Genomic DNA, 18,208 nt, shown 5'->3' with positions numbered 1-18,208 from the left:
CTATGTTGTTCATACTTTTTAAACTTTATAATAAAATCAAATACTAATCTGATTGGGACTGCTACTTTTGAAAAGAATATGCATAAATATGAATTAATCACCAGAATTGTTACTATGAACAAGTTAACAAGTACTATATTAACTTTCTGTTTACCCTATTCTTGTTATTGTGTAAAAGAATGCCTTCTTTATAATAAACTAGGGGATGACAAGATGTGACATCTCTCATTTTCACCACCTTTTCACCACTAAAGAATGTATTCTCACTTCCTCCATTTTCCCAGTATCTTAAAAAAGAGTGATCATTGATTACAAATATGTAATAGGATATTATAATTGGAAAAACTTTCCAACTAATACTGTTGAGATATGGGATTCTTCATATCCCATGTTGGGTAGCAAACTTCAAATTTGTTAATCAATATAATACAGAAATATCCAAATTCGCAATTTTCTCAGGAAACTTTCCATGTTAACCCAATGCTACTAAAATTGTCATTAATGGCGTTAACTTGATAACTTAATCCCATCATAACTGAACACGTGGGAAACCAGACATGAAGAAAATCGGGGTCCCACCCCAAAAGATCATCCTACAAGAACAATATTTATTTCCTCTTATCCAAGCAAATGTACAAAAATCAAAAGAGGAAAAATGAGAATTACACGACACCTGCCAAACAGAGTCCTATTCAAGACAACCTTAGTTATGGTCAATGTCCTCATGGCTACTACTCGCTTCTCTCTCTCCCGCTCAGTCCATCCAATACCAAAGTTTTCTTCTCCTTCTCCCCATTTTACCCCCAAACTTTTGCGTAAATCCTATGCTTGTCCCCTCTGGTCTTCTTCTTTCTCCTTCTGCCTTGAGTCTTTTCACCACTCAACTTCTCCTTCTCTCTCTTTCTCTTCATTTTCTTCTTGCTCTTCTCTCTCCCCTCCTTCAATGGCTTCTTCAGCTTCTATTGATGAGAACATGGAGTCCAATCCTCTCTTGCAAGATTTCGACTTTCCACCTTTTGATGTTGTTGAAGCCAAGCATGTCAGGCCTGGGATTCGTGCCTTGTTGAAGAAACTCGTATGTTCTTTTGATTTTTTTTGGGCTGGTTTTATTTCCGGGTTTAAGTTCTTTTTTCTTTTTGCCTTGTTCTAAATCCAATATTGGATTTTGCCTTTTTTGAGATCATTCTCTTTTTGAGAATTCAAATTCAAAATTTTGGTTGCCATGATCTTTTATTTGCTTGGCTTTTGGGCTTTCAAGATATTGCTTCTTCGAAACTAGTGTTAAAGTTCGAAACTTTGTAATGTTCTGGTGTCTGGGATATTTGGATTTTGTGTGTTTGATTTTGATAATGTTTGTGTTGGTTGAGTAGGAAAATGATTTGGATGAATTGGAGAAAACAGTGGAGCCATCGTGGCCAAAGTTGGTGGAGCCGTTGGAAAAGATTGTTGATCGGTTGACTGTTGTATGGGGAATGGTTAATCATCTTAAGTCTGTTAAAGATACAGCTGAGCTCCGTGCTGCCATTGAAGAAGTCCAGGTACATTGATGTTGTCATTATGTTCTCTATTTAAGGACAGTCTAATATATAACATACAATATATATACGAATATATTAATGCTTAGCATCAATTTTTTAGACATCTAAGACCTATCTAGTTCTTATCGTAGATTAAGTTGGTGAATTTATTTTAATGATTTTGGCATAACTTATACTACATGGTATAGTAGGAATTTACTTAATTGATTTTCTTTCTATTGATTGAGTGGGGAACGGTGGCGTTCCTTTTTGTTTTCAAGCAATTTGGTTTGGCATTCTTGCATTACTTTGCAGTTTCCTTTAAACTCACTCTTTCCATTTTGGTCCTTACGATGTTTAGTTTTTCCTTACAGCCTGAAAAAGTGAAGTTTCAACTAAGATTGGGACAAAGTAAACCCATCTACAATGCTTTCAAGGCTATTAAAGAATCTCCTGATTGGCAATCACTGAGTGAAGCTCGCAAACGTATTGTAGAGAGTGAGTATCTTTGTTTAGTTATATATATATATATATCAAGTAAAATGGGAGATGTTGTTCCATTTTTATCTTGGTGCCTTGCTTCTATGCTAGAATCACTACCTTAATTTAGTTATTAGATATTGGCCAATGCTGAGTACTAACAGCAAAGTCTTATAGTTTGATTGCTATAACAAATGTGATGATTAAAATTCTGAAAAAAGAATGGAAGAAAAACAAAGTGAAACTTAATTTAGTGTGATGTTGCATGTCCCTGTTGAATATATAAAACTGATATCATTTACCATGTGCTTGTTCCATTTCTTTTAGTTTCTATTAGTGTTTGAAAATGCTGAATAACTCCCTTTTTTTTGTATGTGTGCAGCCCAGATAAAGGAAGCTGTTCTTAATGGTGTTTCACTTGAAGATGATAAAAGAGAAGAGTTTAACAAAATTGAACAGGTTCAATTTAATATTAGTTGAAGTTAAAGCAACAGAAATTTGCTTGGTGTCATACTACTGGTCCATTTTATCTTTTGCAGTCAACTTCTGTGCCAACTAAAATGAGAAGTAATTGACACAAGTTTCTTTTGAAGTTCTTGGTGTCTGTTTTCTTGCCTTTCTTTCCCTGTCTTTTAAGAAAATTATTTCCTGTAAAGTTTAGCAGGTTTGGAAATCTGAAAGTAACCATATAAATATTTGTGCTCATTCTTTGTTCCTTTTGGCTATTCCTTTCAATTTACCATTAGCTGCATTACAGGAGCTGGAGAGGCTGTCTCACAAATTTAGTGAGAATGTTTTGGATGCCACCAAAAAGTTTGAAAAGCTGATAACTGATAAGAAAGAAATCGAGGGTTTGCCAGCGACTGCTCTTGGGTTAGCTGCACAAACAGCAGTTTCTAAGGTATTCTTTTCCTTCAGCTTATGTTTGCATTTACTAATGGTTTCCCATTCTCAGGCCTAGTGTGAAGTTTCCAATTTTTCTGCCATGTATTATATTATTTCTTGGTTCTCGCCTAGGGGCATGAAAATGCTACTGCTGAGAACGGCCCGTGGATGATTACATTGGATGCTCCAAGTTTTATTTCTGTTATGCAACATGCTCGTAACCGTGCTTTGCGTGAGGAAGTCTACCGTGCTTATGTAACTCGGGCATCGAGTGGTGATTTGGATAATACACCAATAATCAATCAGATATTGCAGCTTCGGTTGGAAAAGGCTAAGCTTCTCAATTACAAGAACTATGCTGAGGTATGAATCAAGAGTATCTACAACAATATATCCTTTTCATAGGCTGACCAAAGTGTATTTGATCAGGTAAGCATGGCAACCAAAATGGCTACTGTTAATAAAGCTGAGGAGCTATTAGAAAAGCTTCGGAGTGCTTCCTGGAATGCTGCTGTCCAAGGTAGTATGCTGGTTATAGTTTCTTATTGGGTACAAAACGTTGCCAGTCTTTTGTTCTTTGATTTATCATGTGAAACTTTGTCCTCAGAACTTGTCTGTTTGATTAGAATAACTTATTAATGTATGATATTTTTAGTTCTTGATATTTGAAAGTTCAATTTTAACACGCAAACACTATTGTTGTTGTTAGGAACACATTCCTACTCTAGCTTATTTAAATGAAACTCCACTCACAGCAATTGATTTTGTGATCATGTATGTTACTTATTATCTGATGTGATTTCTTATGAATTCACCTTAATGCTGCTGTACTAGTTGGCATTATCAGAAAGGTTGTTTTTTCTTAAATACAATTTCAGAACTTGATTGTCATGAAGCTTGCTATGTTTTGCTTTCTATATTTCTCCTAAATAGTTCCTATCCAATAGTTTCATTCTTAATGCAATCTTTCTAAATAAAAGCTACTTGGGAAGAACTTTTAAGCATCTGATCTTTTTGGTCTTTGCAGATGTTGAAGACCTAAAAGATTACTCCAAGAGTCAAGGTGCACTAGAAGCTGATAATTTGAGCCATTGGGACATCAACTTCTGGAGTGAGAGGCTTCGTGAGTCAAAATACAACATCAATGAGGTTGACTTTCTCTCTTTGCTAATTAAATTGTAGCTTCAAGACATCAGCTTTACGTGAAGAAAACTTATGTCTATCCTGATCCAAAAATTGTACAGGAAGAACTCCGGCCGTATTTCTCGTTTTCAAAGGTTATGGATGGCCTTTTCAACCTTGCTAAGACACTTTTTGGAATTGACATTGAGCCAGCTGATGGCCTGGCTCCTGTAAGTATTTCCTTGGTTCATCTACACTTTTCTTCACTGCCTATTTCATAGAATATTAATTTCACATCCAACTTTTTTTTTTTTTTAAGGTCTGGAACAAAGATGTCAGGTTCTATTGTGTCAAAGATTCTTCAGGTAGTCCAATTGCCTATTTTTATTTTGATCCATACTCTCGTCCATCAGAGAAAAGGGAAGGTGCATGGATGGATGAGGTTGTTTCTCGAAGTCATGTACTGTCAAGTAATGGTACCACTGCAAGGTTGCCTGTTGCCCATATGGTGTGCAATCAAACACCACCAGTTGGGGACAAGCCAAGCCTCATGACATTCCGTGAAGTAAGTTGAAGACGTTATTTTTAAGTATAATGCTAATGCTTATAAGTTATGGTGTTCTAAATGATTGGAAGCTAAGGTAATAATAGGGAGCAACGAGGTCCAGAAGCCTAGAGTTTGTCCCCATCTGCTGCCTTTCCCAATTCCTTCCCTCCCACTTTAGTAGTGCTTCTGATCTTATCCCCAAAAACCAACATTTTGAGCCACCTAAGCACTGTGTCTTTATTATTAATTTTATCAGTTAAATCAGTCTTCTATAATTAAGTTCTTTGTCCCATTTAAGCTAAAAGTACCCAGGTGTACTCCTTGATCAAGTCTGATCATAGCTTATACTTTTCAAGTGTAAGCATATTTAAACAACATGCTTTCTGGGAAGGCATGATGCATGGATGCTTCTTGTTTAGAACTTATTAGATTTAAAAGCACGGTTCTAGTAAACCCTTTTGAATAAATACCCATAATAAGAACATGCATTTGTGCATTAGACTGCCTGGTTCTAGGAGCCTAATCTCTGATAATACTATGGTTAAACTCAGGCCACATGCTTGCTGAGAGGATGAACATTTGCATGCTTAGCTGACCTCAAATTTTGCTTCCGGAGATTTTGGCTTTATTCTATCTTGTTATAGTGCTTGCATGTGAGATTGCATAGAATAAGATAGGATATACTTTTATTCTGGTATGTTTTACTCATTACTGTATAAATAGTGGCCGTTGTAAAGCATATCTTACTCTTCTGGATGTTCAAAGTGTTTGCTATAATTTGGCCCTTGTAGACTGATGGCATTTCTCTTTCTAGGTTGAGACTGTCTTCCATGAATTTGGCCATGCACTTCAGCATATGCTGACCAAGCAAGATGAGGGTCTAGTTGCTGGCATTCGGGGGATTGAGTGGGATGCTGTTGAGTTGCCCTCTCAGTTCATGGAAAATTGGTGTTACCACAGGTTAACATCTCCAACAACCAAAATCTATATCTTGTGGATTGCTTCAGACTAAATTTGCCTTTTGTTGCTAAAAGAAACAAAATTGGGTGTGATACATGCATGTGGAAGATATGCATACAAGGCCCTATATAGTTACTTATCATATTAGGTGTTGCTTAGTAAAGCAGCCCCTCTACTTCTTGTGTATTATATGGCTTCTTAGTTGTTTGTGGTTTTGGCTTTATGCAACTCCATAGTGTTTTTACTACTCTGTTTGTAGTAAAAAAATTGCATTTGATCTTAATGTTTATGATCTGACTATGGGTTAGGAGAAGGTGTGGCTATTTGACCCCTATGACCATGAGCTTGAGCTTGTTTGATCTATTTGTTCTTATTAGTTTGTGGCCAGTAAGTAGAATCATGGTCAAACATGTAAATGTTCTACATTCTCTAATTGGTTTGTCCGAATATATTTCCCATTCCACATTCTTGGATGTTGCCATTACTATTATGTGCATTTCCTTTTTCTAAATCAATTATAACTTTTGTTAAGTAGATTTTTATTCAAGTTGTCTTTTGTTTGCTTCAGGGAAACATTGATGAGCATTGCAAAGCATTATGAAACAGGGGAGACTCTCCCTGAGGAGGTGTACTTGAAGCTCCTTGCTGCAAGGACTTTCCGTGCTGGTTCTTTAAGTCTTCGTCAGGTCAGTTGAACTTGTTCTGCCTTCATGTCAATTTTGGTGTGTATCTCTGCAGAAGCAATGTGTTTCCTGAGGAAGGCTTGTAGTTAAACAGAAGCCCGCCCCTTAATATATGCAGTGTTCCTTGTGAGAGTTCATTAGCACCATGTTCTCCTCCTTTGTCTTTCTCTTCTTTCTTTTGTTCCTCTTGTGCCTCCTATCTCTTCTTCCACCCCCTCTCCTACCTTAATGTTGGACTGATTTGACTGTGCTCCCTTTGATATCAACCAGCTACAGATCTATCTTGCCTGGATACATCCATATTTTAAAGCATTATGGAGGGTACTTTGTGTCCATGCAAACCATGTAGAGTGTTACAGAAATGGATGATGTTAGATGATTTAAGTGGATGCATTAAACGTATCGTTTTCTTCATTTGTTTTTACCACCTTATGCAACTCTGTGATAATGTTTTTTTAAAACTTTGTGACTCTGTATGTTGTTGTCTTACTTTAATGAAAGGAGATTGTAATATTTGGTGAACTGCATTAGTGTTTGCTCCAGTATTTGAATACTTGACAGGGCATTTCTAACTGTTTCTTATATTGTAGCTTCGATTTGCTAGTGTTGATTTGGAGCTTCATACAAAATATATACCAGGTGGGTCAGAATCTGTTTATGATGTTGATCAGAGAGTTTCCAAAAGAACACAAGTGATTCCCCCATTGCCAGAAGATAGGTTCCTCTGTGGTTTCAACCATATATTTGCAGGTTTGCTCCTTTTTCTTCTGATCTCCCCCCCCCCCCCCCCCCCCCCCCCCCACCATGCCCCACCCCTTGTGCTCTCAGAAAAATTGTCACATGTATTTTTTACTATTTCTGTGCAAATTTTACCTAGGAGATTTTTAAATTTGTTTGCTTTTGTGAATATCAGGTGGATATGCTGCTGGATATTACAGTTACAAGGTATATTTTATTTTTTATCTAGGTTTCTTAGAAAAGTACATCTGTGGAGAAATATTTGAAATGTTCATGGTTGGAACTAGCTACCAAGGTCTGATTGTCTACGATCTAAAAAAGACTAGATATAATTTATGATCTTTCTCCCTCTCATTTTCTCTCTGCAGCCTACTTCTGCAGTCTAGCTAGTATTAAGTTTTGTCTGCTAAATTCCTGTGATCTTTTTAAGAGCTGTGGGTAATTAGTATTCTTGTTTTTCCTTTTCTTTCCTTTTCCTTTGCCCTTTGCTATGTGATCTGAAATCAGAAATGCTAATTTTGCAGTGGGCAGAAGTGTTGTCTGCAGATGCTTTCTCAGCATTTGAGGATGCTGGATTGGAAGACAGCAAGGTATGTCAGTTGAAAAGGCTGTTCAGGATTGGTTTGTACGATCCTCCATCCTCTTTTATATCTTTTCCTTTTCAACTGTATGCATCAAATAGAGTAAAATCACTAAGCAGATTTCACTCCCCCTCTTTGTTATTTTACCAATTCTTATGGCTGTGCCTGTGTCTGCAATTGGTGACCTATGGCTCCTAATAAAGGATTCAGCAAAATGTTTATTGCACTACAAAAATAATCATTGAATGCAGATCCTTACCTAGGGTGCTGATTGTGTTGCATACAGTGCTTCCTCTCTGTGTTTTCCTTCAAAAACTCTGCATCAGAGCTTGCTAAAACATATTCATGGTCCTGTTATTATTAGTAAATGTTTTCAAAAAGAAAAAGGGAAAATATATGCTCAGTTATTTGTAATTGTATTCCAACAGGCTGTTAAAGAAACTGGCCACAAGTTCCGGGAGACCATTCTTGCTCTTGGAGGTGGAAAAGCACCATTAGAGGTTAGTTTATACAAATTGTACACTGACATTCCTAATTGTGAAATTTTAAATCATGTTTTCTGTTTCTTTCCCTCTCTGAGCAGTTTCTCAATAAGAGAAACACTATGTTTTGTATTTTCTGTTTCAGTTTGTTAGACATCGTAACTTGTAATGTAGAGTGCGTCAATTATGTCTTCTTAACATGAGATGATGATGCATCCAGGTCTTTGTTGAATTCCGTGGACGTGAACCTTCACCAGCGGCATTGCTCAGGCACAATGGATTGTTACCAGTCACAGCCTGAGCATGAGCTGTTTTTCAGCTGCCATTCAAGGACATGGAAGGTCATTTAAGCTTCTGTCATACACCACATTTGTGTTTTACTAAGCTTTTCAAGCTATCTTTACTAGTCTCAAGGGTTCTGCTTGCTTATTGCCCTGAAAAGATAAGAAACGAATAAGGATGGGGAATAGCACTTAGAGATGTCTTTAACCCGAAGATATTTATTCTGGAATTTTCTTGGGACTTATCCTTTTGCTATCTCTTCTGGTGAAATATTTTCCATTTCTGGTTCTTTCATCTGCCTATGCATTTGGCTGCTATAACTTATATACGATATCAATTTGCTTATACTCAGAAGCAAAATTGGAGATGGTAAAAGCACAATGTCCATGAATGATTTTGTTGGGTTGATGGGATTATTTTTAGGATATTTATATTGGATCTTGGCTTCAAAGGCAAATTTGCTGATTATATTTCCAAAGTCAAGCACATATAAAAACTGCCCCTTCACTTCACTACTTAACAAAGCTAGAGAGTATCCACATGTCACAGTAAGTTAATGCTCTTTTCCCTCCATTTTCTTTGTTCATTCTAATAATATTATATTTTTTAATATATCAAAATCAATTTTTATTTTTTTACTTTTTAATATTAAAAATCATGCTACATCAATTTATTAAAAAAATTTAATATTATAATATAAAATATAAAAAATAATTAAAAAAAAAGAAAATAGATTGCAAGCATTTTTAAATAGGATAGTACTGATAACTATAAAAATAAATAAATATCTTTATCATGTTAAAATCTTAATATATCTTAAAATATTGAAAGTTATTAAAGAAACAAATTTCATTACGGCTGAGGAGGGCTTGCCTTGAAAGAAAGATTAACATTGTAAGTTTGTTAAATAAATAATCATACCAAGTCAGATCATATTTCTTTGGTAAAGGGATTGACGGGTAAAGTCAACACCCGACGTAAAACCCGCCACTTGCAAACCCACAACTAACCCAAACCAACCAACCAACCAAACCGGACCCAATTTTATTTCACAAAAGGAAAAAAAAAATCTTTTATTTTCTCTCTCAACAAAATTTAAAACAAATATCCGAGAAAAACAGCTAACAGACGAGGAAGATCTGTAAAAGTCGGCGATTCTTTTTAGGAACAAGAAGAAAAAGGGGAAGAAGAAAGAAATGGCAAGAGCAGGAGGAATAACGAACGCCGTAAACGTAGGGATAGCAGTGCAAGCCGATTGGGGGAATCGCGAATTCATCTCTCACATTTCCCTCAATGTTCGTCGCCTCTTCGAATTCCTCCTCCAATTCGGTAAATATATCCCTTTTTTTATTTTCCTTTTTCTGATTTTCAGGTTCAATTTCCTTTTTTACCTTTTTTATTTCTAGTAAATGTTTGTTTTCACCTTTCAGAGGCCACAACGAAGAGCAAATTGGCATCATTGAACGAGAAACTGGATACCCTGGAACGTCGTTTGGAGCTTCTTGAAGTTCAAGTGGGAACTGCTTCGGCTAATCCTTCTCTTTTCAGTACGTAATTTGCATTTAAAATTGTATTGTTTCCATGTCTTTGTCGTGATTCTGTTCGCACTAAAGTTTTCGAATTGTAGAAAACAAAGTCCTTTTTTGTCTATAATATACTAAACTTGTTAATTAGTGAATTTTTGCTTGTCGTGTTTGTAAGACATTATCTACTGTTTGAAAACTTCAATGAATCATCTTTGCCTTGTCTCTTTTAAATCTTCATTGCACCATTTTTGAGAGATTTTTTTGGGGCTATTTTTTGTTTTATCTTTTAGCTACTTAATAAAAGCACACATTCTTCCAAATGACAATTTTAGGTTGTGGCAGAGACTGAAACCTAAGAGTTAGCCAATCTTGCCTACAAAGATGACGTTTTAAGTTCAAATCTTTATTTCCACAATCTTAGCAATCGAAATGAAGAAAGAAAGACAGAAAGATTGGTAACTTGCATTTTGAGGAAGATGCTGAAACAGTGCTTGGCAGCTGAAAGTTCTGACTCCCGCCTTTATAGATAATGGAAAAGTTAACTTAATAGTGATGGTGGTTATCTCCTTAACCAGAAGAAAACCAAATTCTGGACTCCAGTGGATCCAGATTTGAATTTTATCAAGGCAAAAGAAAGAAACTTAAATTAAAAAAAAAAATCAATTGGCTCTGTGGTAATGTTAAAACAGTTGCGTTCATCAAAAATTTAGATTTATTTCACTTAATGTATGCCTCTTAACTGCTTTGTTAATTAGTCTGCTCAAGGATGTTAAATGAATAGTAACTAAAATGGCTGCTTTTGGCTTGCTTTGTCATCAGTTCATTCATCTTTGTATTGATTATCCCACATTTCCAGTGTGAATTTTAGTTGCTTAAAAGGTCTCTTGTATGTTAAATAATGCCAGTTTAAACATTTGAAGCTCGTAATTGCTTTAACATGCCCTGTGGTTGAGTCTAGTCTGGCTTCATATTGTAACATGTTTATTCTTAAGCATAGTAAGCCATCAGTTGCTTAACAATTCTGAAATTGAAATATGGTGCTGTAAGTATATAACTTATTTAGACTAAAGTCACCAATCAGATCTTTATAGCTTAAATCATGTAAAATGTCTAGATTAGTGTTGCATCTTTGGCCTAACTATATAGTGGTTGGCAAAAGAAGATGCAACAACTTGGCTGATTAACTGAGAAGAGTGGGGAATGAAGGGGAGGAAACAGGGAATGTGTATTGACACAACATTAAGGTCTGATGCAATAGTAAACACTTAAACTTCAAAATAAATGGAATAGATGAGTGTACTTAGTCGTTCATTGAAAAAGCATTGGATACTCTTCCTGTTAGCTGATTATCATTTATAAATTGATAAACATTTCATCCACCTATCTACTATCTTGGCTCTGGAGGAGCCAAGGCTTGTGTGTTAATAGGGGAGGGTTCTGATGTAGTTGGGGTAGGCATTAGAGCCATCTTTTTTTCCATATTTATGGAGTAGCGATTGGACCCTCCCAAGCTATATATGCTGTCTATGGACTTCATGTATTCTGATGCATTGTTCTCTATGATCAAAGCATCCTCTAGCTCTCGAATGATGTCAGCCATGCATGGCCTGTAAGCAGAGAAAGGCTCAATACATGCCAATGCTGCCTCAACTACTCTCCACATTGCCTCAGCATGGTACCCTCCCTTTATATTGGGGTCGACGATTTCATCAATCTTTGACTCCCTTATATAAGGTTTTGCCTGCATGCAAAGGTGTCTCTTTGTTAATCTCTTCGCTTGCATTTGGTTTAAGAATGATAGAAAGAAATTTCTAATAAAGGAGTTCTATGAATTCAACGATCTAGAAACGAGAAAACATGAGATCAGATATACCCATTCAACCAAACTCCACTCATTCCGTGGCCTCTGTATGTTAAGAGGCTCCCTTCCGCTTATAATTTCAAGAAGAACAACACCAAAGCTGAAGACATCACTTTTTGCAGATAGCTGCTGGGTTGAATAATACCTTAATAACAGAACAAAGTTAGGAGTTAGGCTTCTTATAAAATTTTTTAAAGACAAAGTAGGCAATGGAAAACCATTTTTGTTTTATGGTGAGGTTGACTATAGTTTCTATAATCAAGTTGCTGCTGTAGAAGCAGCATAGTTCAACAAAATCAGAATTAGCTTGGAATGATTGATTCTTACTCTGGATCCATGTATCCAGCGGTGCCTCTTACTTCAAGGGAAGCATTACTGTCCCCCTCTTGAGGAGCATATTTCGAAAAACCAAAGTCTGCTACCTTAGCACACATGCTATTGTCCAAAAGTATGTTGCTTGATTTTACATCCCTATGTATAACAGAACGCCCCGCATAAGTATGGAGATACATCAAACCTGAAAATTACAAATGCTTATTAGACACTTCAATAGGATCAATATTCTTATTTTGTTAGAGTAGAGAAATCATATAAAGCATAAATAGCTTAGCATCTCGAGTTACTTGCCTCGAGCAGCACCAAGAGCAATTGAAAGCCTTGTTGGCCAGTCCAAAATTTTCCTTTTGGCTGCTTCACCTATTAAATACTGATGATCAACAAGTGATGAACAAGACAAGAAATAAAATATAAGGGCTTTTAACGAAAATTACCATAGAGGCGATCTTGCAGAGAGCCATTGGACATGAAAGGATATACAAGGATTTGTTGGTCGTTTTCACAACAATAACCAAGAAGAGGCACCAGATTTTCATGCCGAATAGCCGAAAGAAGGTTTAGCTATAGATATATTAAAAATGGTTATCAGTTGCATATTTTCAACTTTGTGTTGAAGCTATAAATGTAGGATTCTAAGCTGATGATTTATTAATAATAACTTTTACCTCATTCTCAAATTCTCTAGTTCCTTGAGTTGAGGTAGCTGATCTGACCTTCACTGCAGCCTCCTGGCCGTCAGGTAGAGTACCTTGGTACACAGATCCAAAGCCTCCTTCACCAATCAAGGTTTTATACTTTTGGGTGGCGATCTCAATGTCCTCTAGAGTATATGTCTGTATAGATATTGACTTAACAACAACGTCATCTGTGCTAGGCATGGAGAACATCGGATCTGCATTTTCAAGGAGCTAAGGTAAATCATTTACTTTGACAGAACATAATACACAGACTGGAAAAGCACTTAAAAATCACCAAACACTTTTATGCAAAAACTCAGAAATGTAATTAGTTTGTATTAGCTTCCTGACATGGAATTAAGAGATCAATGAGTAAAGAAGGAATGGATTACTCACTCTTTGCCGTGGAGATTCGATTTCGATTGCATTTTCTCCTAGCCATTAGTTTTTGTCTGTAAAGGCAAACAATAACAGTTCCAAGAGCAATAGTAACTACAGCGCTTCCACATGCAGCAGTGCCAATGACAATTCCTTTTGTTGGACCACTTGATTTCCGATGACATGCTCCGGAACTGAAATGTAGATGCAAAAAGATCAGTTAATTTTGTTTTAAATGCTTCTGTTGTTCTACAAAGTCATAGAAAATGGACTAGTTTCGTACTCGGTGGTTAGTTTTGAGCTGTTCAAGCTGTATGGGAGGTCATTGTCAAGTTGAGGATTGCATCCATAGTATCTGGGGAAGAAATAACAAGATCATAGAGTTACAAATCTATTCGTAGTTTCAAACAGATAATAGCTAGTTTTGCAGCACAAAATTAAACTTTTGTAGGAAACAACTCACAATATGCTCAAGTTTGGAAGTGAGATAAGAGATTCCGGTAGCGATCCCACGAGTTCATTTTTGCTTATATCCCTGAAAATGAAATGTAAATCAATCAATATATGAAGCATAAAACTTTCTAGGGAAGAAATTTGATATGGTTGGGAATGGCGTTAGCAAGTGGAATAATAGAACATAGAACCATTGTCTTTCCAATTCTTAATATTTGCAAATATCATTTTATTAATAGATTTCTGTGGACTTAAGAGCTGAAATTTGAGTTTGAAGAGAAAATTTACACTGATGTCAAATTGGAGGATTGTGGGAATGTTGGAATCTCGCCTCTGAAGTAATTGTCGCTCAGGTTCCTACAAAGTCACAATCAAGTAACAGAATACAAATTAGCGGCTTTCGTGCTACTTAGTAGACAATACAAACAACCAATAGCAGAGAGCATTGAAGATCGTACAATGTTTTCAGGTGGGTCAGTTCTGTGATACTCGGAGGAATTGGCCCTTGAAATTTACTTGCAGAAAGATCCCTGAAATTATGTAGTAATAAGGAACAGGGAACTAATTTTCAGTGCATCTACACTTGAAAGCAAGAATCAAGAGAACATAGGAATTCGTTATAACCAAGTGGTAAATCTTGAAAGGAAGAGTAAAGCAACTTACAGATCTGTGATGACTGTGGAACCATTGGAGTTGCAGGTCAGACCTTGCCAATGATCAGGAAGGCATGGATCTCCTGACCAAGAATCTATTAAGGTATTCCCCTGGTTAAGCATTAACAGCTCCTCTTTTACCTTCTTTATCACAATCACTAAATAGAAAGAAATGAGTGAGAATCTTGATTGCTAGATAAACTCTGAAGCATAAACATTAGTATAATTAAACTTGACCATTGAAAAAACAGAAAAAAAAAAAAAGAGAAAAAAATAGGAAACAATTTGTTAAGACCTACCATCATCATAGTCAGTCTGTTGATCCCTTGGACGCACCTGCAAGATCTCGAAGGCATTGCAAATGGGTCCAAATTCAGATCTATTCGATACCTTAGCCAAGGTCAAATTCAGAGACCCTTTAGCTGTCAAATTGAAAAAACCCTCTCGATAGTTCGATCCATTAGCCAATATATCAAAATTCTCCTCTTTCCTCTCATTGTTGATGTAAATATCAAACACCCTTTGACCAATTCTTGTAACAGTGTCATTGAGCTCAAGAAAGTAGAGGATCACCGTGTAGTTATAGTCTTCATTATCAAGGCCATTTTGCAGGAACTCCAATCGATTTGAATCTGTAACAGCTGTTTGTAGAACTTTGAGCGGCACTGTTGTATTAGCATTGTTGTGGATAGTAATAGAGAAGTTGGCCGGTGAGTAAAGACTTGAAGCTGGTTTCCAAATTCTGTCATATCCGTCTTCTGGGTACCTGAAATTGGCAAGTAGCCTTAATAAACATAGTTCGCGGCTTGATACGGTGTTTACACTTTGGCTCTGTGCAAGTTGATCTAGTGAAGAGAAGTGTAGTTGAAGATATTGTATTTTAGTGTATTGAATCATAAATAGAATTAGAAATGCATAAATGATTCAGTTATTCGTGGCAGCAATTCTAGTTTCAGCCAGGGGGAAAAAATCAATTTGATTTTTCTTTTGATTGAAGCACCACTCTTGCCAACTCCCTAAAGGTTAAATCTGCAATCAAAACGATGCCCTGGGCTTGGCATTGTTGTTGTAAGAAACATGTTATTCCTGCTTTTGTCCTTTTATTACTCAGTTCTCTAGAATCATTATGGTGCTTGCTATGCCGACACTAATCTTATCATACTTGTTTATGGGTTTTAAGGATACAGAAATCATATACCTGGTCTCTCCAATGCCCCCTAGATCAGTTCTGTTAAGCAGCTTCAGAATACTGGATGATTTATCCTTTAGATACGCTGAACCATTCAAATGCCTTAGTTCAAGACTCGATATGTAGGGATCCCCTTTTTCATGCACTAAGCAGAAGTCAGTATAGCTATCAGCAGCTCGGAAAATTCCCTCCACCACCAAGCCCTCCGATGAGTTCACGAGGTGTAGTGGTGTGACGCCAATGGAAACACGAAACAACGAGTCTAACTGAGCCCCCTCTGTTTCGCCGACAGGGAATGAACCCCTTATCAGATAGTCCTGATCTTTTATTGTCGGTAAGCTATAACATCTTTTCCCTGATTCGATGTCAAAAATCCGAACTCTTTCGATGCCTTTGTTCAAGTTCCTGCAACTTTTCCTGTCTCTAAACCATTGATCATCAGGTATCCAATGTATGCTGTTTTTTGTAAAATTTGATTGAGCGCAGCATGCTATGCTCAAAAAGCCTGCATGTAATTAAAGCTTTGAGCATCACATATTTTGGTCAACTCCAACATCAGGTTGGAAAACCAATTTAGAACATCAACAACCTCACAAGTCAGACTCTACCAGAACATGTAATTAAACTGATTCTATTGCAGTTTCACTAATTTGCAAGGAAGATCTAACCTTTATAAACCCTGATCATTTCTTTTTATCAATAATAACATCATATGTGGAATTTGTTAATTATCATTTCGATATTGATCCACCTTGTCCAACATATATTCTGACAAAACATTCCATAGACAAGATCAACCTCGCTGACTGTTTCTTTAAAGATAATCAGATTTGAGAGCTATTGGCACAATTTACACGTTACAGACTAGATTCGTTCTTTCATCTACTAAGTTCTGGAACATTTATTCAGTCAAAATACTTGGTTTCACCAAACTTCGTTAAACAAATTTGGTTCAAATACTAGAAAAGTGTCTTACAAGAACAAGGTCAAGAATTTTTGTCTGATCTATGATGAACAACATAACAAAATATGTTCTGATACTAACCTTGTGCACTTGTTGATGGAAGAAGAATGAAGAAACAAAGGATACAAAACACATAACATCTTCTTAAAATCCAGTAAACCAACCCTTCCATCATCATCTCATCTTAAATGGAGCACGCCCCATCGGGTTATCAAAATCATAATCAAGCAAACCAAGTTGCGGAACTTTCACCAACTACCAGGCTAACCCTTCCGATCAAAACCAAGAGCTCAACCATTCCTAAGATAAGCTGTTTTTCATATGGCTCTCATGATCAACGTATCTGAAGTAATCCAGACATTTTTTTGCAGTACTTGAGATCAAAAGAAGGCGTTCATCTTGACAGTTATTGAATCAATGGAAACATGTCAAAAGTCTTCTAATGATTATCCTCAGACACGGCGGTGGTGACATACAAATGAAACAAAGGGTAGAGGACGGAAAAGAGGTTGATAATGCAGGTTTGACTTCACAATGTGGAAACTAGAGGAGCTTAATTTGCTAAGAAAGAAGATTGAATTAGAACAATCCAAAAGTTGATTATCAAATTTATTTTAAAATAATTGGTATTAATTAACAAGTATTATTGTTCTTTTGTTTTGATGGTGGAGGGTAATCAATGTATTAAAATTTTGGCTTAAAATAATGGAGCGGAACAACCCCTCATCTTCGTCTGCCTCCGTCTCTCTTCTTGTCTGTTACCATGGACGCAACATCAAGGAAAAATGCACATTGGCTACTCTAGTAAAAAATAAATAAATAATAACCATCCCATACAGTTAATCACTTTACTATTTATATTTTCTTTATCACTTTTTACTTCTTTAACTAAAATTAATTACCTTGTTAAATTGGACAAAAGTAAATAGTAAAAAACAAATAATATTTGATCAAAAAAGACACGAAAATGAAATATTGTGACACTATACTAATGGTGTATAAAATTAAATCAAGCTCAACTATGAAGTTCAATTAATTCAGTAGTATATAAAATAATAAACAATCTAGTATAACACAATGCTAAAATGATATTTTAAAGGCACTTAGAACTAATACTATGTAAATCCTATTTGGTTTACATTAATTTATCATTTTAATCATGAAAGATTAAATTGATTTTAATCTAGTATACTCTTATCTATATCTAACAATTTGAACATCATACTAGATCATGGATGATACTGATAAGAAATGGCCAGTACTCCGCCAGAAAACATGTCCATGACAAGAAAATATATTTTGATTCAACTAATATGGTCAGATATAAGTAATCCAAATTCTCAAACCAATTAAAATCGAACTGTCGATTTCCACAAACGTGTAAAGACAATTAGGATGAGTTGTAATCCCATTAGCAGAATTAAAAGCTGTGTTTTACAGACTGGAAGATTGGGATGTCCCTCAGATACAGTGTTCTGCTTGGTCAAATGATCCTACGTAACAAAACATTGTAGAACCAATCACCAATCAAAGTTTCAGTAACCCATTTTCTGTCTTTGAAATCTGCAACATCCATCCTGAAGTTTCGTCGAAGATAGGAAAATGTTTTATTTTCGGGTTTTTACAACTAATATCAGTTTAAAATCATTGTCTTCGTTTTCTATATGAAAAAAGATGTTGGATTTGGTATATCTCAAAATTCGATCATATAGGTCATCAGGTTTACTTGGTCTTCTTTTAGAAACGTGTATATAGCCCATAAGGCCACACTTGCCAATGACCTTATTCAATGTACTTTCTTTTAAGAAGGGTTAACATTTATTTTGGTTCAAGCCTTAGCATGCATGCAGTCAAAGTGAAGGAAGAAATAGAACATAGCATTATCTACCTTTGT

General features: G+C 36.0%; 3 protein-coding genes across 6 annotated transcripts; 2 read left to right on the top strand and 1 right to left on the bottom strand.

Annotated features, from left to right (window-relative positions):
* The first annotated feature begins 626 nt into the window (after positions 1 to 626).
* On the top strand, positions 627 to 8,571 carry LOC18611408 (Zincin-like metalloproteases family protein). The gene is made up of 17 exons (XM_018126440.2): positions 627 to 1,075; positions 1,371 to 1,538; positions 1,892 to 2,015; positions 2,380 to 2,456; positions 2,755 to 2,898; positions 3,015 to 3,245; positions 3,312 to 3,402; positions 3,910 to 4,031; positions 4,127 to 4,234; positions 4,324 to 4,569; positions 5,366 to 5,511; positions 6,080 to 6,197; positions 6,785 to 6,944; positions 7,108 to 7,139; positions 7,457 to 7,522; positions 7,942 to 8,013; positions 8,216 to 8,571. Exons 1-17 carry the CDS (start codon positions 656 to 658, stop codon positions 8,294 to 8,296), a joined length of 2,406 nt encoding a protein of 801 aa, XP_017981929.2. The 5' UTR covers positions 627 to 655; the 3' UTR covers positions 8,297 to 8,571.
* A 732-nt stretch (positions 8,572 to 9,303) lies between these two features.
* On the top strand, positions 9,304 to 16,732 carry BRK1 (BRICK1). 4 transcript variants are annotated; one of them, XM_018126445.2, is made up of 3 exons: positions 9,304 to 9,606; positions 9,708 to 9,824; positions 15,342 to 15,397. In XM_018126445.2, the coding sequence occupies exons 1-3, from the start codon at positions 9,474 to 9,476 to the stop codon at positions 15,380 to 15,382; spliced, it is 291 nt and encodes a 96-aa protein (XP_017981934.1). In that variant the 5' UTR covers positions 9,304 to 9,473; the 3' UTR covers positions 15,383 to 15,397. The 4 variants fall into 4 exon arrangements, with proteins under 4 accessions (XP_017981934.1, XP_088659809.1, XP_017981939.1 ...); XM_088803683.1 differs by lacking the exon at positions 15,342 to 15,397 and adding an exon at positions 16,686 to 16,732 and having other exon boundaries at positions 9,305 to 9,606; XM_018126450.2 differs by lacking the exon at positions 15,342 to 15,397 and adding an exon at positions 10,136 to 10,443 and having other exon boundaries at positions 9,306 to 9,606.
* On the bottom strand, positions 11,011 to 16,696 carry LOC18611406 (nodulation receptor kinase-like). The gene is made up of 15 exons (XM_018126430.2): positions 16,396 to 16,696; positions 15,360 to 15,855; positions 14,461 to 14,927; positions 14,172 to 14,319; positions 13,967 to 14,038; positions 13,797 to 13,865; positions 13,519 to 13,590; positions 13,339 to 13,410; positions 13,074 to 13,249; positions 12,666 to 12,892; positions 12,435 to 12,561; positions 12,292 to 12,360; positions 11,992 to 12,181; positions 11,677 to 11,809; positions 11,011 to 11,544 (listed from the first exon to the last, which is right to left on the bottom strand). Exons 1-15 carry the CDS (start codon positions 16,490 to 16,492, stop codon positions 11,191 to 11,193), a joined length of 2,769 nt encoding a protein of 922 aa, XP_017981919.2. The 5' UTR covers positions 16,493 to 16,696; the 3' UTR covers positions 11,011 to 11,190.
* Positions 16,733 to 18,208: the final 1,476 nt, after the last annotated feature.

Source organism: Theobroma cacao, chromosome 1 (assembly GCF_053813885.1).
Source record: "Theobroma cacao isolate CCN51 chromosome 1, ASM5381388v1, whole genome shotgun sequence".
Lineage (NCBI taxonomy): Eukaryota > Viridiplantae > Streptophyta > Magnoliopsida > Malvales > Malvaceae > Theobroma > Theobroma cacao.
Note: the sequence above shows the minus strand (reverse complement) of the source record. Positions and strands in the feature narration are given on the sequence as shown.